General features: G+C 49.5%; 1 protein-coding gene and 1 long non-coding RNA gene across 3 annotated transcripts; both read left to right on the top strand.

Moving 5' to 3' along the window:
• The first annotated feature begins 27 nt into the window (after positions 1-27).
• On the top strand, positions 28-4,545 carry LOC127465774 (uncharacterized). Of its 2 annotated transcripts, none has more exons than XR_007902395.1 (4): positions 28-121; positions 814-862; positions 3,923-4,005; positions 4,529-4,545. It is a non-coding gene; the product is annotated as an uncharacterized LOC127465774 (long non-coding RNA). The 2 variants fall into 2 exon arrangements; XR_007902394.1 differs by lacking the exon at positions 28-121 and adding an exon at positions 493-594.
• Positions 4,546-4,631: 86 nt separating this feature from the next.
• On the top strand, positions 4,632-19,046 carry LOC127465775 (uncharacterized). Its single transcript, XM_051776300.1, has 7 exons — positions 4,632-5,878; positions 5,964-6,050; positions 8,608-8,675; positions 9,811-9,852; positions 12,319-12,448; positions 18,554-18,742; positions 19,026-19,046. The coding sequence occupies exons 1-7, from the start codon at positions 5,810-5,812 to the stop codon at positions 19,044-19,046; spliced, it is 606 nt and encodes a 201-aa protein (XP_051632260.1). The 5' UTR covers positions 4,632-5,809.
• Positions 19,047-22,507: the final 3,461 nt, after the last annotated feature.

Here is a 22,507-nt window from a genome sequence, read left to right as displayed (position 1 = left end):
AGTGACCAATTATTAATTGCTAATTAGGGAAAATGATTAATTTCTCCTGGCCCCGCCCCTTTCAGGGTGAAGCCCCGCCCACGCCGCCGGAAGCTCCGCCCACTCTGCTTCTCCCCATATGGTGAGTGTCGAAGGGGGGCGTGGCCTCTCGCTGGAGGCTCCGCCCCCTCTCTCTGGGCTCAATGGTGTCCAACCCTCATATTTTGGGGCTTTGGATGAACCAATGGGGTTTCAGGAGCTCGGCACGCGGGAGGGGGATTGCTGTGACGTCACCGAGCTTTTTTAAACCGCCGCCTTTGGGCCGAAAAACCCCCAATTTGGGGCTTTTTTTCGGGGGGAACGGCGCCGGCTGTTGATTGACAGCCGCGCCAGCCAATCAGCGCCGCCCAGAACCCGGAAGCGCCGCCGCGAACTACAACCCGCCGCCATGTTGTCGGGCGGAAAGGGGCGGGCGCCAGGCCGGAAGTCCCGCGTCCGCCATCTTAAGCGCGGGCAAAGCGGCGGGGCGAGGGGGGAGGGGAGAGTCACTTCCGCTTCCCGGTTTCCTGCCGCCAACCTCCCTGCGGAGCCTCCGCGATGCTCATCAAAGTGAAGGTTTTTTTTTTTAATTTCTCCGGGGGCGTTTCGGGGCTTTCCGGCGGTTTTTTCGGCTCCGGGGGGAGGTTCGGGGAGCGGCCGGGGCGGGTTCGGGGTCGGGGGGGGTGAAATTTTGGGCGGGGTTTTCGGGGGGTTTTTATTGGGGGGGGGGGGGGGGGGGGGTTCGGGCGGCGCGCGGGGGGGGTTGTGGGATTGAGCGCTTGGCGCCCCCTGCAGACGCTGACGGGGGAAGGAGATCGAGATCGACATCGAGCCCACGGACAAGGTGAGACCAGTACGGACCAGTATAAACCAGTACGGGCCGGGGCGGGGCGGCAGCGGGCGGCGACCACCCCCGGGGACCCCCCAGTGCTCTCCCAGTTCAGCCCAGTATAGCCCAGTACAGCCCAGTAACCCCCAGCGACCTCCCAGTGTCCTCTCAGTGCCCTCCCAGTTCAGCCCAGTACGGCCCAGTAACCCCCCAGTGCCTCCCAGTTCAGCCCAGTATGGCCCAGTAACCCCCAGCGAGCTCCCAGTGCCCTCCCAATTCAGCCCAGTAACCCCCAGTGCTCTCCCAGTTCAGCCCAGTAACCCCCAGTGCTCTTCCAGTACAGCCCAGTAACCCCCAGCGACCTCCCAGTACAGCCCAGTAACCCCCAGCGCCCTCCCAGTGCCCTCCCAGTTCAGCCCAGTACAGCCCAGTAACCCCCAGCGCCCTCCCAGTGCCCTCCCAGTTCAGCCCAGTACGGCCCAGTAACCCCCAGTGCCCTCCCAGTTCCCTCCCAGTTCATCGCAGTACGGCCCAGTAACCCCCAGTGCTCTCCCAGTTCAGCCCAGTTCAAACACCCAGTGCTCTCCCAGTTCATCCCAGTACGGCCCAGTAACTCCCAGTGCTCTCCCAGTTCAGCCCAGTTCAGCCCAGTAACTCCCAGTGCTCTCCCAGTTCAGCCCAGTACAGCCCAGTAACCCCCAGCGCCCTCCCAGTGCTCTCCCAGTTCAGCCCAGTAACCTCCAGCAACCTCCCAGTTCAGCCCAGTAACCCCCAGTGCCCTCCCAGTTCAGCCCAGTACAACCCAGTAACCCCCAGTGCTCTCCCAGTTCAGCCCAGTAACCCCCAGTGCCCTCCCAGTTCAGCCCAGTTCAAACACCCAGTGCCTTCCCAGTTCATCCCAGTAACCCCCAGTGCCCTCCCAGTGCTGTCCCAGTTCAGCCCAGTAACCCCCAGTGCTCTCCCAGTTCATCCCAGTACAGCCCAGTAACCCCCAGTGCCCTCCCAGTTCATCCCAGTACGGCCCAGTAGCCCCCAGTGCCCTCCCAGTTCAGCCCAGTAACCCCCAGTGCTCTCCCAGTTCATCCCAGTGACTCCCCAGTAACTCCCAGTATGGCCCAGTGACCCCCAGTGCCTCCCAGTAGCTCCCAGTATGACCCAGTGACCCACTGGTGACTCCCAGTACGGCCCAGTAACCCCCCAGTGCTCTCCCAGTTCAGCCCAGTATGGCCCAGGGAGCTCCCAGTGCCTCCCAGTATGGACTGGGGAGCTCCCAGTGCTCTCCCAGTGCCTCCCAGTGACCTCCCTGGATCTCCCAGTATGGCCCAGTATCCTCCCAGTGCCTCCCAGTTACCCCCAGTGCCTCCCAGTATGGCCCAGAGCACCCACAGGAATCTCCCAGTATAGCCCAGTGACACCCCCAGTCCCTCCCAGTCCCCTCCCAGTATAACCCAATCCCCTCCCAGTCCCTCCCAGTCACCCCCAGTGCCTCCCAGTATGGCCCAGAGCACCCACAGGAATCTCCCAGTATGGGCCAGTGATACCCCCAGTCCCTCCCAGTCCCCTCCCAGTATAACCCAGTAACCCTCAAACACCCTCCCAGTCCCTCCGAATCCCCTCCCAGTCCCTCCCAGTTACCACCAGTGCCTCCCAGTGCCCCCCCAATCCTCTCCCAGTCCCCCCAGTCCCCCCCAATCCCCTCCCAGTCCCTCCCAGTGCCTCCCAATTACCCCCAGTGCCTCCCAGTATGGCCCAGAGCACCCACAGGAATCTCCCAGTATGGACCAGTGACACCCCCAGTCCCTCCCAGTCCTCTCCCAGTATAACCCAGTCCCTCCCAGTCTCCCCCAGTTCCTCCCAGTCCTCCCCAGTCCCTCCCAGTATAACCCAGTCCCCTCACAGTCCCTCCCAGTCCCTCCCAATCCCCTCCCAGTCCCTCCCAGTGCCTCCCAGTGCCTCCCAGTCCCTCCCAAACCCCTCCCAGTTCCCCCCAGTGCCTCCCAGTATGGCCCAGAGCACCCAGAGGAATCTCCCAGTATGGACCAGTGACACCCCCAGTCCCTCCCAGTCCCCTCCCAGTATAACCCAGTCCCTCCCAGTGACTCCCAGTGCCCCCCCCAATCCTCTCCCAGTCCCCCCCAGTCCCCTCCCAGTCCATCCCAATCCCCTCCCAATCCCCTCCCAGTCCCTCCCAGTATAACCCAGTCCCTCCCAGTCCCCCCCCAATCCCCTCCCAGTGCCTCCCAGTTACCCCCAGTGTCTCCCACTATGGCCCAGAGCACCCACAGGAATCTCCCAGTATGGACCAGTGACACCCCCAGTCCCTCCCAGTCCTCTCCCAGTATAAATCAGTCCCTCCCAGTCTCCCCCAGTTCCTCCCAGTCCTCCCCAGTCCCTCCCAGTATAACCCAGTCCCCTCCCAGTCCCTCCCAATCCCCTCCCAGTCCCCCCCAGTGCCTCCCAGTCCCTCCAAACCCCTCCCAGTTACCCCAGTGCCTCCCAGTATGGCCCAGAGCACCCCCAGGAATCTCCCAGTATGGACCAGTGATATCCCCCAGTCCCTCCCAGTCCCCTCCCAGTCCCTCCCAGTATAACCCAGTAACCCTCAAACACCCTCCCAGTCCCTCCCAGTCCCTCCCAGTCCCTCCCAGTCCCCCCTAAATCTCTCTCAGTATAAACCAATCCCCTCTCAATCCCCTCCCAGTCCCTCCCAGTACCTTCCAGTTACCCCCAGTGCCTCCCAGCATGGCCCAGAGCACCCACAGGAATCTCCCAGTATGGACCAGTGATGTCTCCAGTCCCTCCCAGTCCCCTCCCAGTATAACCCAGTAACCCTCAAACACCCTCCCACTCCCTCCCAGTCCCTCCCAGTCCCTCCGAATCCCTCCCAGTCCCCCCCAGTCCCTCCCAATTCCCTCTCAGTCCCTCCCAATCCCCTCCCAGTCCCTCGCAGTCCTCCCCAATCCCCTCCCAGTCCCTCCCATTCCCTCCCAGTCCCTCCCAGTCCCTCCCAATCCCCTCCCAGTCCCCTCCCAGTCCCCCCCAGTCCCCCCCAGTAGCTCCCAGTCCCTGTTTCAGGTGGAGCGGATCAAGGAGCGGGTGGAGGAGAAGGAGGGGATCCCCCCCCAGCAGCAGCGACTCATCTACAGCGGCAAACAAATGTAGGGGCGGGGCCTCGGGGGGCGTGGCCAGGCGTGGGCGGGGCCAAAAGGGGCGGGGGCAACATGGCGGGGGTGTGGGAGGGGCTAAAGGGAAGCGGGGGGGGGGGATGGAGAGGGTGGTTTGTGGGCGGGGCTTAAAGAGGGTGGGTGGGGCCTAAGTGGGCATTGGTTGGTGTCAGAGGGGGTGTGGCTTGGGGTGGGAGGGGCCTAAAGGGGCATGGTCAAAGGGGGCGGGGCTTCGGGGTTTGTAAATAAAAGGGGTGGGGATTAAGGGGTCGTTTTGTGGGTGGGCCTTTAAGAGGGTGGGTGGGGCCTAAGTGGGCGTTGGTTGGTGTCAAAAGGGGGCGTGGCTTGGGGTGGGAGGGGCCTAAAGGGGTGTGGTCAAAGGGGGTGGGGCTTTAGGGTCTGTAAATGAAGATAATTAATTTGTGGGCGTGGCTTAAAGGGGGTGAGTGGGTGTGGCTTGAGGTGACATGGGTGTGACCTCCTCCCTCTGACCACGCCCCTTTTGCCCCTCCCCCAGGAACGATGAGAAGACGGCGGCCGACTACAAGATCCAGGGCGGCTCCGTCCTCCATCTTGTCCTCGCCCTGCGGGGGGGCGTGGCCAGGCCCTGAGGGGGCGTGGCCGCTCCCATAAACCCCGCCCACTCCCGGGAAAAAAGAACCCTCTCATTGAACCCCCTCCCCGACGACCTTCGGTTGTTTGTCCCCCCATGAATTCGCTGTTATTTAATAAAGGCTCGGTGATGACGTCATCGCTCGTCCACTGACGTCATCGCGCGGTCGGTGACGTCATAACGGGCGGGAAACGCTTTAAAAAGAAGTGTGGGCCCCACTTTGAAGGCGTTGCCCTTTTAAGGGCGGGCGTTGCCGCTTTAAGACATCGCCGCTTTAAGGAGCGCGGTGGGCCCCACCTGTAACATCGCCCTTTTAAGACAGTTCTAAAATCACCATTTTTAGCCCCAAATTCACCATTTTTGGCCCCCAAACCGACGTTTTCTCCAAAAATGGGGGGTTTGGCCCCAAAATGCTCCTTTTTAATCCCCCAAATCACCATTTCCCCCCCCCAAACGACCCGTTTGGGCCCCAAATCGCCGATTTCAGCCCCAAAATTGTGGTTTTGCCCCAAAACGTTCATTTTTAAACCTCAAAATATCAACTTTTTGCCAAGGTATCCAGTTTAACCCAGAATTACTCTTTTTAGCCCCAAAATGTTAATTTTAAGCACCAAACTATGAATTTTGACCCTAAAAATATTCTCTTTCAACCCTGAAATACCAATTTTTAGCCCCAAAATCTCTATTTAACCCCAAAATATCACATTTTGACCACCAAACTCTGAATTCTTACCCTGAAAATATCTTTTAGCCTCTGAATTATCCATTTAAACCCCCAAAATCCACATTTCCAGCCCCAAAAATCTCCATTTTTCAGCCCAAAGCATCAATTTTTCACCCTAAAATCTACATTTTCAACCCCCAAATCACCCGTTTTAACCCTAAAAATCCCCATTTTCGGCCCAACCCCCGCCGTGTTAACCCTCAAACGTCCCTTTTTACCCCCAAAATCACCGTTATCGCCCAAAAATCACCCTTTTAACCCAAAACTCGCCGTTTTCACCCCAAAAAAACCCCTCAATTTTCACCCCCACCCCGTCGCCGCTTTAAGAGCGGTCCCCACCATCCCCCATCGCCGCTTTAATACCACCGAGCGAGTCCTCCGAGCCGCCCAGAGCGGCTCCCCAAGATGGCGGCGCCCGCCTTTCCTTTCCAAGATGGCGGCGCCCGCCTTTCCTTTCCAAAATGGCGGCGCCCACGCTGGAGCAGCTCCTGACGGAGCTCCTGGAACCCCAAAATCCCGGGATTCGGCGGGTACCGGGAATTCAGGGAAAGGCTCGGGGGGAATCTTGAGGGTCTCCCCGGCTTTTCCTGAGCGGCCCGACCCCCCTTTTTCCAGGCCACGGCGCGGCTGAAGGAGGCGCTGGAGGAGCCGCGGGCGGGGGAGGAACTCGCGGCGCTGCTGAGGGGGGCGGACAGGCCGCAGGTTTGGGGGGGTTTAAAGGGGGGTTGGGGGCTTTAAAGGGGGATTTGGGGGCTTTAAAGGGGGTTTGGGGGGGATCTGGGGGGGTTGGGGGGGATTTGAGGGGGTTTGGGGGGGTCCCAGGTGGGGTTTGGGGTCTTTAAAGGGGGATTTTGGGGGGGATCTGGGGGGGTTTGGGGGGACTTGGGGGGGTTTTGGGGGGTCCCGGGTGGGGTTTAGGGGGGATTTGGGGGGGTTTGGGGGGGATTTGAGGGGGTTTGGGGGGTCCCAGGTGGGGTTTGGGGGGTCTTGAAAGGGATTTGGGGGTCCCGGGTGAGGTTTGGGGGGGATTTGGGGGGTTTTGGGTGGATTTTGAGGGGTTTGGGGGGGATTTGGGGGGGTTTGGGGGGTCCTGGAGGGGGTTTGGGGGGTCTTGAAAGGGATTTGGGGGGTCCCAGGTGGGGTTTGGGGGGGATTTGGGGCTGTTTTGGAGTCCCAGGTGAGATTTGGGGGGGATTTGGGGAGTTTTGGGGGGTCCCAGGTGGGGTTTGGGGGGTCCTGAAAGAGATTTGGGGGGTTGGGGTGGATTTTGAGGGGCTTGGGGTGGATTTGGGGGGGGATTGGGGGTCCTGGAGGGGATTTGGGGGGTCTAAGGGGAGGTTTTGGGGTCTTTAAAGGGGATTTGGGGGTCCCAGGTGGGGGTTTGGGGGAGATTTGGGGATGTTTTGGGGGGATTTGGGGATGTTTGGGGGGGGTTTGGGGGTCCCAGATGGGGGTTTGGGGATGTTTGGGGGGGATTTGGGGGGTCCTGGAGGGGGTTTGGGGTCTTGGAGGGGGTTTGGGGGGTCCCAAGTGGAGTTTTGGGGGGGATTTGGTGGATTTTGGGGGATCCCAGGTGAGGTTTGAGAGGGGTTTAGGGGGTCCCGGGTGAGATTTGGGGGGGATTGGGGGGTCCCGGGTGAGATTTGGGGGGGATTGGGGGGTTTTGGGGCATCTTGGAGGGGGTTTGGGGGGTCCCAGGGGGAGTTTGGGGGGTCCTGAAAGGGATTTGAGGGTCCCGGGTGGGATTTGGGGGGTTCTGGAGGGGGTTGGGAGGGATTTGGGGGGTTTTGAGGGGTCCCAGGTGAGATTTGGGGGGGATTTAGGGGGGTTTGGGGGGGTCCCAGGTGGGGTTTGGGGTCTTTAAAGGGAATTTGGGGGGTCCCGGGTGGGGTTTGGGGGGGATTTGGGGGGTTTTGGGTGGATTTTGAGGGGTTTGGGGTGGATTTGGGGAGGTTTTGGGGAGTCCTGGAGGGGATTTGGGGGGTCTAAGGGGAGGTTTTGGGGTCTTTTAAGGGGATTTGGGGGGTCCCAGGTGGGGTTTGGGGGGTCCTGAAAGGGATTTGGGGGTCCCGGGTGAGGTTTGGGTGGATTTTGGGGGGGTTTTGGGTGGATTTTAAGGCGTTTGGGGTGGATTTCGGGGGGGTTTGGGGAGTCCTGGAGAGGTTTTGGGGGTCTAAGGGGAGGTTTTGGGGTCTTTTAAGGGGATTTGGGGGTCCCAGGTGGGGGTTTGGGGGAGATTTGGGGATGTTTTGGGGGGATTTGGGGATGTTTGGGGGGGATTTGGGGGGTCCTGGAGGGGGTTTGGGGTCTTGGAGGGGGGTTGGGGGGTCCCAGGTGGGGTTTTGGGGTGGATTTGGGGGGTTTTTGGGGATCCCAGGTGAGATTTGGGGGGTTTTGGGTGTCCCAGGTGGGGTTTGAGGGGGGTTTGGGGGGGTTTGGGGGGGGATTTGAGGGGGTTTTAGGGGGTCCCAGGTGGGGTTTGGGGGGATTTGGGGGGTCCCAGGTGGGGTTTGGGGGGTCCCAGGGGGAGTTTGGGGGGATTTGGGGGGGTTGGGTGATTTTGGGTGATTTTGGGGTGGATTTGGGTGGTTTTGGGGGGATTTTGGGTGGGTTTTGGGTGGATTTTGGGGGGGATTTGGGGGATTTTGGGTGGTTTGGGGGTCCCAGGTGAGTTTTGGGTGATTTTGGGGGGGATTTGGGTGATTTTGGGGTGATTTTGGGTGGATTTGGGTGATTTTGGGGGGATTTTGGGTGGATTTGGGTGGTTTTGGGGGGGATTTGGGTGATTTTGGGTGACTTTGGATGGTTTTGGGTGGATTTTGGGGGGACTTTGGGGGTGATTTTGGGTGGTTTTGGGGTGTTTTGGGGGTTCTCCAGGTTAATTTTGGGTGGTTTTGGGGTGGATTTGGGTGGGTTTGGGTGGATTTTGGATGTTTTTGAGCTTCCCAGGTGAGTTTTGGGTGGATCTCAGGTGATTTTGGGTGATTTTGGGGTGATTTTGGGTGGTTTTGGGGTGTTTTTGGGTGATTTTGGTTGATTTTGGGGTGATTTTGGGGTGATTTTGGTTGATTTTGGGGTGATTTTGGTTGATTTTGGTTGATTTTGGGGTGATTTTGGGTGGTTTTGGGGTGATTTTGGGTGATTTTGGGGTGATTTTGGGTGATTTTGGTTGATTTTGGGGTGATTTTGGGTGATTTTGGGGTGATTTTGGGTGATTTTGGGTGTTTTTGGGGTGATTTTGGGTGTTTTTGGCTCCCAGGTCCGTCAGTTTTCGGCCGTTTTGCTCCGGAGGCTCCTCAAGAGGCTCCGCCCGGAGCTGATCCAGAGGTGGGCGGGGCCTAAAGGGAGGGGGCGGGGCCTAAAGGGGAGGGGGCGGGGCTAAAAGGGACTGGGAGGGGCTAAAGGGGAGTGGGAGGGGCTTGGAGGGGGGAGGGGATAAAGGGGGTGGGAGGGGCTAAAGAGGAGTGGGAGGGGCTGAAGGGGGTGGGAGGGGCTCAAATGGATGGGAGGGGCTAAAGGGGAGTGGGAGGGGCTAAAGGCAAAGGGGAGGGGTTAAGGGGGGTGGGAGGGGCTTAATAGGAAAGGGAGGGGCTAAAAGGGAGTGGGAGGGGCTTGAAGGGAGTGGAAGGGACTAAAATGGGTGGGAGGGGCTAAAGGGGAGTGGGAGGGGCTAAAGAGGAGTGGGTGGGGTTAAAGGGGGTAGGAGGGGCTTGGAGGGAGTGGGAGGGGCTAAAGAAGAGTGGGAGGGGCTAAAGGCAGTGGGAGGGGCTAAAGGGGAATGGGAGGGACTCAAATGGGTGGGAGGGGCTTGCAGGGAGTGGGAGGGGCTAAAGGGGAGTGGGAGGCGCTTAGAGGGAGTGGGAGGGGCTAAAGGCAAAGGGGAGGGGTTAAGGGGGGTGGGAGGGGCTAAAGGCAAAGGGGAGGGGTTAAGGGGATTGGGAGGGGCTCAAATGGGTGGGAGGGGCTTGAAGGGAGTGGGAGGGGCTAAGAGTGGTGGGAGGAGCTAAAGGGGGCTGGGAGGGGCTAAAAGGGATGGGAGGGGCTTGGGGGAGTGGGAGGGGCTAAAAGGAAATGGGAGGGGTTAAGGGGGAGTGGGAGGGGCTTGTTAAGAGAGGGAGGGCTCAAAGGAGGTGGGAGGGGCTTAATAAGAGAGGGAGGAGCTAAAAGGGAGTGGGGGCAAAAATGGGTGGGAGGAGCTAAAGGAAATGTGGGAGGGGCTAAAGGGGAAGTGGGAGGGGCCAAAGGGGAAGTGGGAGGGGCCAAAGGGGAAGTGGGAGGGGCCAAAGGGAGTGGGGGGTGGGTTTTATAGGTGGGAGGGGCTTAAAGGAGTGGGAGGGGCCAAAGGCAGTGGGAGGGGCTTAAACAGGAGTGGGAAGGACTAAAGGAGTGGGAGGGGCTTAATAAAGAGGTGTGGCTTGTGGAGGGGGCGTGTCTAATGGCAGCCCCGCCCCCCTCTCCCCAGGCTCCCCACGCTATTGGTTGAGGCCCTGGAGGAGGAACCGGAGTGAGTGACCCCAAAACCGCCCAAAATCGACCCAAAACGGGGCCAAATTTGGGGGGTTTGGGGCAAAAATGTGAATTTTTAGGGGGGGTTTTACCAAAAACGGGGAAATTTGGGGGGTTTCGGCCCAAATTTGGGGGGAAAATCCCAATTTTGGGGGGTTTTAAGTTTAAAAAATGTCAAATTTGGGGGGTTTTGTCCCAAATTTGGGGGGTTTGGCCTCGAAAAATTCCAGTTTTGGGGGGTTTTTAAGTGTCAAAAATGTCAAATTTGGGGGGTTTTACCCCAAAAAATGTCAAATTTTGGGGGTTTTACCCTAAAAAAGGTCGAAATGGGGGGATTTTAGAGTAAAAAATGGTCAGTTTGGGGGAGTTTTAACCCAAAAAAAGGACAAATTTGGGGGATTTTTTGTGTAAAAAGGGTGAAATTTGAGGGTTTGGCCCCAAAAATGTCAATTTTGGGCATTTTGGGGCTTTTAAATTGGGGGTTTCTGAGCCCAAAATTGGGATTTTGAAAGTTTTGGAGCCCCAAAAATGGGGATTTTTTTTGGACCAAAAATGGGAATTTTGGCCCCCAAAATTGGGAATTTTTGTTCCAAAAATTGGCAATTTTGGTGGCAAAAATGTGAATTTTTGGCCCCAAAAATTGGGGATTTTTGTTCCCAAAATGTCAATTTTGACCCCCAAAATGTGAATTTTGGCCCCAAAATGGGGATTTTTGTTCCAAAATTGGGGATTTTTGTTCCAAAAATGTCAATTTTGGCGCCAAAAATGTGAATTTTGGCCCCCAAAATGTGAACTTTGACTCAATAATGGCGATTTCGTTGCCAAAAACATAAGTTTTGACCCAAAAGTGGGGATTTTGTTCCAAAAATGTCAATTTTGGATCCAAAAGTGTGAATTTTTAACTCAAAACTGAGAATTTTTTTGCCAAAAAAAAGTGTGGTTTTGGTGCTAAAAGTGGGACTTTTGGCCCCAAAGATGTGGATTTTTGTTCCAAAAATGTCAATTTTGGTGCCAAAAACCTGAATTTTGACTCAAAATCGTGGATTTTTGCTGCCGAAAATGTGAATTTTGACCCAAAAAATGTGAATTTTGGCACCAAAACCGTGATTTTTGGCGGCAAAAATGGGGATTTTTGGCTCCAAAAATGCCATTTTTGGTTTCAAAAATGTGAATTTTGCCCCCCAAAAGGGAATTTTTTTGGCAAAAATGTGGATTTTGGTGCCAAAAACGGGAATTTTGTTGCCTAAAACCTGAATTTTGATCTCAAAAATGGGGACTTTTGTTCCCAAAATGTCCATTTTGGTGCCAAAAATCTGAATTTTCACCCAAAAAATCGGGGAGTTTATTCCAAAAATGCCAATTTTGGTTCCAAAAATGTGAATTTCGTCCCCAAAATGGGGATTTTTGTTCCAAAAAATTGTGATTTTGTTCCGAAAGTGTCAATTTTGGTGTAAAAAATGTGGATTTTGGTCTCATAAATGGGGATTTTCTTCCAAAAATGTCAATTTTGGGGCCAATAACGTGAATTTTGGCTCCAAAATTTGGGGATTTTGTTCCAAAAATGAGAATTTTGGTGCCAAAAATTGGGATTTTGGTGCCCAAACCGTGAATTTTGACCCAAGAATGGGATTTTTGTTCCAAAAATGGGAGTTTTGGCACCAAAAATCTGATTTTTTGTTACAAAAATGGGGATTTTGTTCCAAAAACATAAATTCTGACCAAAAAAATGGGGATTTTTTTTTTCCAGAAATGTCAGTTTTGGCCCCAAAAATGTGAATTTTGACCCAAAAACGTGAATTTTCATCCAAAAAATTGGGATTTTTGTTCCAAAAACGTCAATTTTGGTCTCAGAAATGTGAATGTTCGACCCAAATGTTCTAAAAACGTTAACTTTGGTGCCAAAAATTGGGGTTTTTGGTGCCAAAAACGTGATTTTTGGCGGCAAAAACGGGGATTTTTGGTGCCAAAAATGCCGGGTTTGGTTTCAAAAATGTGAATTTTGCCCCCAAAATGGGGATTTTGTTGCCATAAAAGTGAATTTTGGTGCCAAAACCGGGAATTTTGTTGCCAAAAACCTGAATTTTGACCTCGAAAACCGGGGACTTTTGTTCCCAAAATGTCCATTTCGCTGCCAAAAATGCGAATTTTCACCCAAAAATGTGAATTTTTGTTCCCAAAAACGTCCATTTTGGGGCCAAAAATGCGAATTTTCACCCAAAAATGTGAATTTTTGTTCCAAAAACGTCCATTTTGGGGCCAAAAATGCGAATTTTCACCCAAAAATGTGAATTTTTGTTCCAAAAACGTCAATTTTGGGGCCAAAAACCCCCAATTCTGGCCCCCAAAATGGGGTTTTTCCCCCCGACCCGGGGGTTTTCGGGGCCCCCGAACCCGAATTTGGGGGTTTTGGGGCCCCCCGAGGTCGAATTTGGGGTGTTTTGGGTGTTTTTCTTTGCCCCCTCAGCCCCCCCGTGAGGCTCTCGCTGGTGCATTTGGGGGCTCAGCTCCTGCCCCGGGCGGGGCCCCGAATTTGGGCCCCTCTGGGGCGTTGGGTGGAGGAGGCGGCGGCGGGAGGGGACCCCCGGAGGAAGGAGGTAAGAGAGAGACCCCCCCAAAAATTGACCCAAAACGGCCCAAAATCCCCCCAAAATCGCCCCAAAATACCCCCAAAAAATACGGGCCAAAAAGGGCCAAAATCGCCCCAAAATTCACCCCAAATCACCCCAAAATCCCCCCAAAATCACCCAAAATTGTCCCAAAATCCCCCCCAAATCGACCCAAAATTGCCCCAAAAATCCACCCCAAAATCACCCCAAAATTCACCCCAAAATTGCCCCAAAATCACCCCAAAATCCACCCCAAAATCACTTGAAAATTGCCCCCAAATAACCCCAAAATCCACCCCAAAATCACCCAAATTGGACCCAAAATCCCCCCCAAAATCGCCCCAAAATCCACTCAAAATCCCCCCAAAATCGACCCAAAATTACCCCAGAATTGCCTCAAAAATCCACCCCAAAATTGCCCCAAAATCCCCCCAAAATCCCCCAAAATCACCCCAAAATGGCTCCAAAATCCACCCCAAAATCACCCCAAAATTCACCCCAAAATTGCCCCAAAATTACCCCAAAATCCACCCTGAAATTGCCCAAAACAGCCCCAAAAAACACAGGCCAAAAAAGCCCCAAAATCCCCCAAAATCCACTCCAAAATCGTCCCAAAATCCCCCCAACATCACCTTAAAATGGTCCCGAAATCCACCCCAAAATTACCCCAAAATCACCCCAAAATCCACCCTGAAATTGCCCAAAACAGCCCCAAAAACACAGTGCAAAAAGGCCCCAAAATCGCCCCAAAATTGTCCGAAAATACCTTCAAAATTGCCCCAAAATCCCCCCAAAATTGCCCCAAAATCCTCCCAAAATTGCCCCAAAATCAGCCCAAAATTGCCCCAAAATCAGCCCAAAATTGCCCCAAAATCCCCCCAAAATTGCCCCAAAATCAGCCCAAAATTACCCCAAAATTCACCCCAAAATTGCCCCAAAATCGCCCCAAAATCCACCCCAAAATCACTTGAAAATTGCCCCAAAATCACCCCAAAATCCACCCCAAAATCACCCAAATTGGACCCAAAATCCCCCCCAAATCGACCCAAAATTACCCAAAAATTGCCTAAAAAATCCACCCCAAAATCGACCCAAAATCCTTCCAAAATCACCTCAAAATGGCCACAAAATCCATCCTAGAATCACCCCAAAAATTGCCCCAAAATTCCACCCTAAAATCCCCCCCAAAATCACCCCAAAATGGCCCCAAAAATCCACCCCAAAATTACCCCAAAATCCACACCAAAATCTCCCCAAAATCCCCCCAAATTCCACCCTAAAATCCACCCAAATTGGACCCAAAATGCACCCAAAATCCCCCCCAAATCGACCCAAAATCACCCCAACATTGCCCCAAAAATCCACCCCAAAATTGCCCCAAAATTACCCCAAAATCCCTCCAAAATTGCCCCAAAATCTCCCCAAAATCACCCCAAATTCCACCCTAAAATCCCCCCAAATCGACCCAAAATTACCCCAGAATTGCCTCAAAAATCCACCCCAAAATCACCCTAAAATTGCCCCAAAATCCCCCAAAATCACCTCAAAATGGCCACAAAATCCACCCTAAAATCACCCCCAAAATTGCCCCAAAATCACCCCAAAATCCACCCTGAAATTGCCCAAAACAGCCCCAAAAATGTGGTCCAAAAAGGCCCCAAAATCACCCCAAAATTGTCCCAAAATCATCCCAAAATTCCCCAAAATGGCCCCGAAATCCCTCCAAAATCACCTCAAAATGGCCACAAAATCCACCCTAAAATCACCCCCAAAATTGCCCCAAAATCGCCCCAAATTACCCCAAAATCCACCCTGAAGTTGCCCAAAACAGCCCCAAAAAATGCAGGCCAAAGAAACCCCAAAATGCCCCAAAATTACCCCAAAATTACCCCAAAATTACCCCAAAATTCACCCCGAAATTGCCCCAAAATCGTCCCCAAAATTACCCCCAAAATCAGCCCAAAATCCCCCCCAAATCGACCCAAAATTACCCCAAAATTGCCCCAAAAATCCACCCCAAAATCACCCCAAAATCCCCCCAAAATTACCCCAAAATTGCCTAAAAAATCCACCCCAAAATCGCCCCAAAATCGTCCCAAAATCACCCCAAAATCCACCCTGAAATCACCCCAAAAATTGCCCCAAAATCGCCCCAAATTACCCCAAAATCCCCCCAAAATCGCCCCAAATCACCCCAAAATCCACCCTAAAATTGCCCCAAAATTCACTCCACAATTGCCCCAAAATCCCCCCAAATTCCACCCTAAAATCGCCCCAAAATCCACCCAAAATCCCCCCAAATCGACCCAAAATTACCCCAAAATTGCCCCAAAAATCCACCCCAAAATCGTCCCAAAATGGCCACAAAATCCACCCTAAAATCACCCCAAAAATTGCCCAAAAATCGCCCCAAATTACCCCAAAATCCACCCCAAAATTACCCCAAAATTCACCCTGAAATTGCCCCAAAATTGCCCCAAAATTACCCCCAAAATCATCCCAAAATTACCCCAAAATTCCCCCAAATCCCCCCAAAATCACCTTAAAATGGTCCCAAAATCCACCCCAAAATTACCCCAAAATTGCCCCAAAAATCCACCCCAAAATTGCCCCAAAATTACCCCTAAATTCACCCCAAAATCGCCCCAAAATCCCCCCCAAAATCCCCCCAAAATCCACCCTAAAATCCCCCCAAAATTGCCCCAAAATCCCCCCAAAATCGTCCCAAAATCCCCCCAAAATCCACCCTAAAATCCCCTCAAAATCGACCCAAAATTACCCCAAAATTGCCTCAAAATCGCCCCAAAATTACCCCAAATCCACCCAAAATCCCCCCAAATTCCACCCTAAAATCCCCCCAAAATTGACCCAAAATTACCCCAAAATTGCCCCAAAAATCCCCCCCAAAATCCCCCCAAAATCACCTCAAAATGGTCCCAAAATCCCACCCAAAATTCCCCCAAATCCCCCCAAAATTCCCCAAAATCTTCCCAAATTTCCCCCTCAAATTTTGGGGATTTTGGGTTTTTTTGGGGGGAGGATTTTGGGGAATTTTGGGGGGATTTGAAGGTTTTTTTGGAGGAATTTGAGGGATTTTGGGGGGGAAATTTTGGGGCAATTTGGGGCAATTTGGGGGGGATTTTTTGGTTTTTTTGGGGGGGATTTTGGGGGTTTTTGGGGTGATTTTTGGGGTTTTTTGGGGGTTTTTTGGGGGTGATTTTTGGGGGTTTTTTAGGAGGATTTTGGGGGTTTTTTTGGGGTGATTTGGGTTTTTTTTGGGTGGATTTGGGGTTTTTTTGGGTGGATTTGGGGTTTTTTTGGGGGTCTATTTTTTGGGGGGATTTTGGGGTATTTTGGGGTGAATTTTGGGGATTTTTGGGGCATTTTAGGAGGATTTTGGGGGGATTTTGGGGTGTTTTGGGGTGGATTTTTGGGGGGATTTGGGGGGTTTTTGGGGTGGATTTGGGGGGATTTTGGGGTTTTTTTGGGGGGATTTTTGGAGGTTTTTGGGGGTGATTTTGGGGTTTTTTTGGGTGGATTTGGGGGGGTTTTGGGGGTCTATTTTTTGGGGGGATTTTGGGGTATTTTGGGGTGAATTTTGGGGTTTTTTGGGGCATTTTAGGAGGATTTTGGGGGGATTTTTGGGGGATTTTGGGGGGGATTTTTGGGTGGATTTGGGGGTTTTTGGGGGTCTGTTTTTGGGGGTTTTTTGGGGTGATTTTGGGGTTTTTTTGGGATGATTTTTGGGGTTTTTTGGGGTGGATTTGGAGGGTTTTTGGGGTCTGGTTTTTTGGGTGAATTTTTGGGGATTTTTGGGGCCTTTTAGGAGGATTTTGGGGTTTTTTTTTAGGGTGGATTTGGGGGTTTTTGGGGTCTATTTTTTTGGGTGATTTTGGGGGGAAATTTGGGGGATTTTGTGGATTTTTGGGGGATTTTTTGGGGGGATTTGAAGGTTTTTTGGGACATTTTTGGGGGCAAAAATTGGGAGAAATTTGGGGGAAATTTGGGGGGTTTTCGGGGGAAATTTGGGGGGAAATTGGGGAATTTTGGGGTTAATTTGGGTCGATTAATTTGGGTTAATTTTGGGTGGGTTTGGCTTAATTTGGGTGAATTAATTTGGGTCAATTTGGGTTAATTTCGTTGCTTTTTGGGGTTGATTAATTTGGTGGGTTTTTGGGGTTAATTTGGGTGGGTTTTTGGGTTAATTTGCTTGGATTTGGGTTAATTTGGGTCAGTTAATTTGGCTTAATTTGGGTTAATTAATTTGGGTGGGTTTGGGTTAATTTGAGTTAATTAAATTGGGTAAATTTGGGTTGATTTCGTGCCATTTTTGGGTCATTTTGTGCCATTTTTGGGTCATTTCGTGTCATTTTTGGGTCATTTCGTGTCATTTTTGGGTCATTTTGTGTCATTTTTGGGTCATTTCGTGTCATTTTTGGGTCATTTCGTGTCATTTTTGGGTCATTTTGTGCCATTTTTGGGTCATTTCAGGTCATTTTTGGGTCATTTTGGGTCATTTCGTGCCATTTTTGGGTCATTTCAGGTCATTTTTGGGTCATTTAATGTCATTTTTGGGTCATTTCATGTCATTTTTGGGTCATTTTGAGCCATTTTTGGGTCATTTCAGGTCATTTTTGGGTCATTTTGTGCCATTTTTGGGTCATTTCGTGTCATTTTTGGGTCATTTTGTGCCATTTTTGGGTCATTTTGTGCCATTTTTGGGTCATTTTGTGCCATTTTTGGGTCATTTCGTGCCATTTTTGGGTCATTTCGTGTCATTTTTGGGTCATTTTGTGCCATTTTTGGGTCATTTCAGGTCATTTTTGGGTCATTTCGTGCCATTTTTGGGTCATTTAATGTCATTTTTGGGTCATTTAATGTCATTTTTGGGTCATTTCGTGTCATTTTTGGGTCATTTTGTGCCATTTTTGGGTCATTTCGTGTCATTTTTGGGTCATTTTGTGCCATTTTTGGGTCATTTCAGGTCATTTTTGGGTCATTTCGTGTCATTTTTGGGTCATTTTGTGCCATTTTTGGGTCATTTTGTGCCATTTTTGGGTCATTTCAGGTCATTTTTGGGTCATTTTGTGCCATTTTTGGGTCATTTCAGGTCATTTTTGGGTCATTTTGGGTCATTTCGTGCCATTTTTGGGTCATTTCAGGTCATTTTTGGGTCATTTAATGTCATTTTTGGGTCATTTCATGTCATTTTTGGGTCATTTTGAGCCATTTTTGGGTCATTTCAGGTCATTTTTGGGTCATTTTGTGCCATTTTTGGGTCATTTCGTGTCATTTTTGGGTCATTTTGTGCCATTTTTGGGTCATTTTGTGCCATTTTTGGGTCATTTTGTGCCATTTTTGGGTCATTTCGTGCCATTTTTGGGTCATTTCGTGCCATTTTTGGGTCATTTCGTGCCATTTTTGGGTCATTTCATGTCATTTTTGGGTCATTTAATGTCGTTTTTGGGTCATTTTTTGTCATTTTTGGGTCATTTCGTGCCATTTTTGGGTCATTTTGGGCCATTTTTGGGTCATTTCAGGTCATGTTTGGGTCATTTTGTGCCATTTTTGGGTCATTTCGTGCCATTTTTGGGTCATTTCAGGTCATTTTTGGGTCATTTCAGGTCATTTTTGGGTCATTTCAGGTCATTTTTGGGTCATTTCGTGTCATTTTTGGGTCATTTTGTGCCATTTTTGGGTCATTTTGGGTCATTTCGTGTCATTTTTGGGTCATTTCATGTCATTTTTGGGTCATTTCGTGTCATTTTTGGGTCATTTTGTGTCATTTTTGGGTCATTTTTGGTCATTTTGAGCCATTTTTGGGTCATTTCAGGTCATTTTTGGGTCATTTCGTGTCATTTTTGGGTCATTTTGTGTCATTTTTGGGTCATTTTGTGCCATTTTTGGGTCATTTTGTGTCATTTTTGGGTCATTTCGTGCCATTTTTGGGTCATTTTGTGTCATTTTTGGGTCATTTCATGTCATTTTTGGGTCATTTCGTGCCATTTTTGGGTCATTTTGTGCCATTTTTGGGTCATTTTGTGCCATTTTTGGGTCATTTAATGCCATTTTTCTGCTCTTTCTCTCCCCCAGGGGGCGCTGCAGCTGCTGGGCGTGGCCGTGGGCGTGGCCCCGGCGCTGGTGGGCGTGTCCCGAAGCCCCGCCCACCTGCTGGGGCTGCTCCGGGGGGGGCTCCGGGCCGGGAATTCCCCCGGAATTCTCCAGAAGGGGCTCCGGGCCCTGGGGGGGGTCGTGGGGGCCCTGCCCGGGGGGGGGCCCAAGGTGAGCCAAAAACACCCAAAAATTGGGTTTTTTACCCCAAAATCGGGGGTCAAACGGGGGGTTTGGGGTGGAAATTGGGATTTTGGGGGGAAAAATGAGGATTTGGGGGCAAAAAATGGGGATTTTTGGAGGCAAAATGGGCATTTTGGGACAAAAAAGGTGAATTTTTGGAGCCAAAATTGGGGATTTTTAGAGGCAAAAATGGGGATTTTTTTAGAGACAAAAATGGATTTTTAGAGCCAAAAATGGGGATTTTTTTAGAATCGTAAATGTGAATTTTCAGAGTCAAATTGGGGATTTTTAGAGACAAAAATGGGGATTTTTAGAGCCAAAAATGGGGATTTTTAGAGGCAAAAATGGGGATTTTTTGAGCCAAAAATGGGGATTTTTAGAACCAAAAATGGGGATTTTTTTTAGAGACAAAAATGTAAATTTTTAGAGCCAAAAATGGGGATTTTTAGAGCCAAAAATGGGGATTTTTAGAGCCAAACATGGGGATTTTTAGAGGTAAAAATGGGGATTTTTAGAGGTAAAAATGGGGATTTTTAGAGACAAAAATGGGGATTTTTAGAGGTAAAAATGGGGATTTTTTTGAGCCAAAAATGGGGATTTTTAGAGACAAAAATGGGGATTTTTAGAGCCAAAAATGGGGATTTTTAGAGGTAAAAATGGGGATTTTTAGAACCAAAAATGGGGATTTTTAGAGACAAAAATGGGGATTTTTAGAGGTAAAAATGGGGATTTTTTTGAGCCAAAAATGGGGATTTTTAGAGACAAAAATGGGGATTTTTAGAGTCAAAAATGGGGATTTTTAGAGCCAAAAATGGGGATTTTTAGAGGTAAAAATGGGGATTTTTAGAACCAAAAATGGGGATTTTTAGAGGTAAAAATGGGGATTTTTAGAGCCAAAAATGGGGATTTTTAGAGCCAAAAATGGGGATTTTTAGAGTCAAAAATGGGGATTTTTAGAGCCAAAAATGGGGATTTTTAGAGGTAAAAATGGGGATTTTTAGAGGTAAAAATGGGGATTTTTTGAGCCAAAAATGGGGATTTTTTAGAGACAAAAATGGGGATTTTTAAAGCCAAAAATGGTGGGTTTTGGTCAAAAAATGTGAATTTTGAGGCTTGAAATGGGAATTTTTAGGACCAAAATGGGGATTTTGGGTCAAAAAATGGGGATTTTGGTCAAAAAATGGGGATTTTTGGAGCTAAAATGGGGATTTTTGATCAAATGAATCTGAATGTTGAGGCTCGAAATGGGGATTTTTGGAGCCAAAATGGGGAGTTTTGGTCTCAAAATTGGGATTTTTGGCCAAAAAATGTGAATTTTCGGCTCGAAATTGGTGGTTTGGATCAAAAAAATGAGAATTTTTGGCCCAAAATGGGGATTTTTTGGACCTAGAATGTGAATTTTAATTCCCAAAATTGGGGGGTTTGCTTAAAAAATGGGAATTTTAGACTCAAAATGGGAATTTTTTAGTCCAGAAATGGGGATTTTTGGTCCTAAAATTGGGGGTTTTGGTCAAAAAATGTGAATTTTCAGCCCCAAATGGGGATTTTTGGTCCAAAAATGGGGATTTTTGACCCCCCCCCCCCCGGGTAGGTGAGGGAAAAACACCCAAAAATCAACTTTTTCACCCCAAAATCGGGGGTCAAATGGGGGGTTTGGGGTGGAAATTGGGATTTTGGGGGAAAAAAATGGGTTTTTTGGTCAAAAAATGGGGATTTTTGGAGGCAAAATGGGCGTTTTGGGACCAAAAATGTGAATTTTTAGGCCCCAAAGGGGGATTTTTGGACCTAAAATGGGGGGTTTTGGTTAAAAAATGTGAAATTTCAGATGCAAAAATGGGAATTTTGGGTCCAAAAATGGCAGGTTTCTGCCCCAAAATGGGGATTTTGGGGCTTAAAGTGAGTGCTTTTGGGTCAAAAAATGGGATTTTTAGCCCTAAAATTCGTATTTTTGGACCTGAAATGTGAATTTTTAGCCCCGAAATGGGGATTTTTGGGGGTCAAAAAGGGGAATGTTTAGACCCAAACTGGGGATTTTTGGTCCTAAAATGGACATTTTTAGCTCAAAAAATGTGACTTTTTGGACCTAAATTGGGCATTTTGAGCTCAAAATGGCCCTATTTTTAGTCCAAAAAGGCGACTTTTTGGAGCTAAAAATGTCCGGATTTTAGGACCAAAAATGCCCCAGGTTTTGGGTCAAAACATGGGCCCTTTTTGACCCCCAAAGATCCCATTTCGGGCTAAAATTCACATTTCAGGTCCAAAAATACGGAATTTTAGGCTAAAAATCCCGGAATTTTTGACCCAAAAGCACTCACTTTAAGGCCCCAAAATCCCGATTTTGGGTCAAAACCTGGGCCATTTTTTTGACCCAAAATTCCCGATTTTTGGCATCTGAAATTTCACGATTTTTTAACCAAAAGCCCCCATTTTGGGTCCAGAAAGGGATCCCCTTTGGGACCTAAAATGTGAATTTTTAGCCCCAAAATGGGGATTTTTGGATCCTAAAATGGGGGTTTTGGGTAAAAAATGTGAAATTTCTGATGCAAAAATGGGATTTTTTTGGTTCCAAAAATGGCAGGTTTCTGGCGCTAAAATGGGAATTTTTGGCCAAAATCAGTGCTTTTGGGTCAAAAAATGGGAATTTTAGCCCAAAATTCGGTAATTTGGGGGGACCTGGAAAATGGGAATTTTTAGCCCCAAAATGGGTATTTTTGGGGCAAAAAGGGGAATTTTTAGGACCCAAACTGGAGCAATTTTGGTCCAAAAATGGGACATTTTTAGCTCAAAAAATGGCGACTTTTTGGACCTAAATTGGGCATTTTGAGCCTCAAAATGGATATTTTGAGGACCCAAAATGGGATGTTTTGGACCTGAAAATGTGGATTTTTGAGCCCAAAATGAGCGTTTTGGGACAGAAAAATGGGCAGGTTTTAGACCCCAAATGGGATATTTTCAGACCCAAAATGGGGGTTTTTGGTCAAAAAATGTGAATTTTGAGGCTGAAATGGGAATTTTTAGGGCCCAAAATGGGGATTTTGGGTCAAAAAATGGGATTTTTTTGACACAAAATGGGGGATTTTTGGTCCCAAAATGGGGGGGTTTTGGTCAAAAATGGGAATTTTCGGGTCTGAAATGGGGTTTTTTAGGCCTAAAATGAGAATTTTTAGCCACAAAATGGGGATTTTTGGATCTAAAAGGGGCATTTTGGGTCAAAAAATGTGAATTTTTGGCCCAAAAATGGGATTTTTTTAGTTCCAAAATGGAGATTTCTGGAGCTAAAATGGACATTTTTAGCCCCAAAATCAATACTTTGGGGTCAAAAAATTGGGAATTTTCAGCCCAAAATTGGTAATTTGGGGGGGAAATGGGAATTTTTGGTCCAAAAATGGGAATTTTTAGACCCAAAATTGGTATTTTTTGGGGCCAAAAATGGGAATTTTTAGGTCCAAAATGAGCAATTTTGGTCAAAAACTGGGAATTTTTGGTCCCAAAATGGCGATTTTTGGACCTAAAATGGGCATTTTTAGCCCCAAAATTGATATTTTGGGGTCAAAAATGGATGGTATTGGGTGAAAAAATGGGAATTTTCAGCTCAAAATTGGGATTTTGGGTCAGAAATGGGAGGTTTTAGACCCAAAATGGATATTTTTGGTCCCAAAATGGGGGGTTTTGGTCAAAAAAAAAGTGGGAATTTTCTGGCCTGAAATTGGGATTTTGGGGGTCCAAAAATGGGAATTTTTAGGCCCCAAAATT

The sequence above is a fragment of the Manacus candei genome, unplaced genomic scaffold (assembly GCF_025592945.1).
Source record: "Manacus candei isolate 608988 ecotype Guabito, Panama unplaced genomic scaffold, ASM2559294v1 h1tg000486l, whole genome shotgun sequence".
Taxonomy (NCBI): domain Eukaryota; kingdom Metazoa; phylum Chordata; class Aves; order Passeriformes; family Pipridae; genus Manacus; species Manacus candei.
The sequence above is the reverse complement of the archived record's forward strand: the minus strand, read 5'-3'. Positions and strand labels throughout refer to the sequence as shown.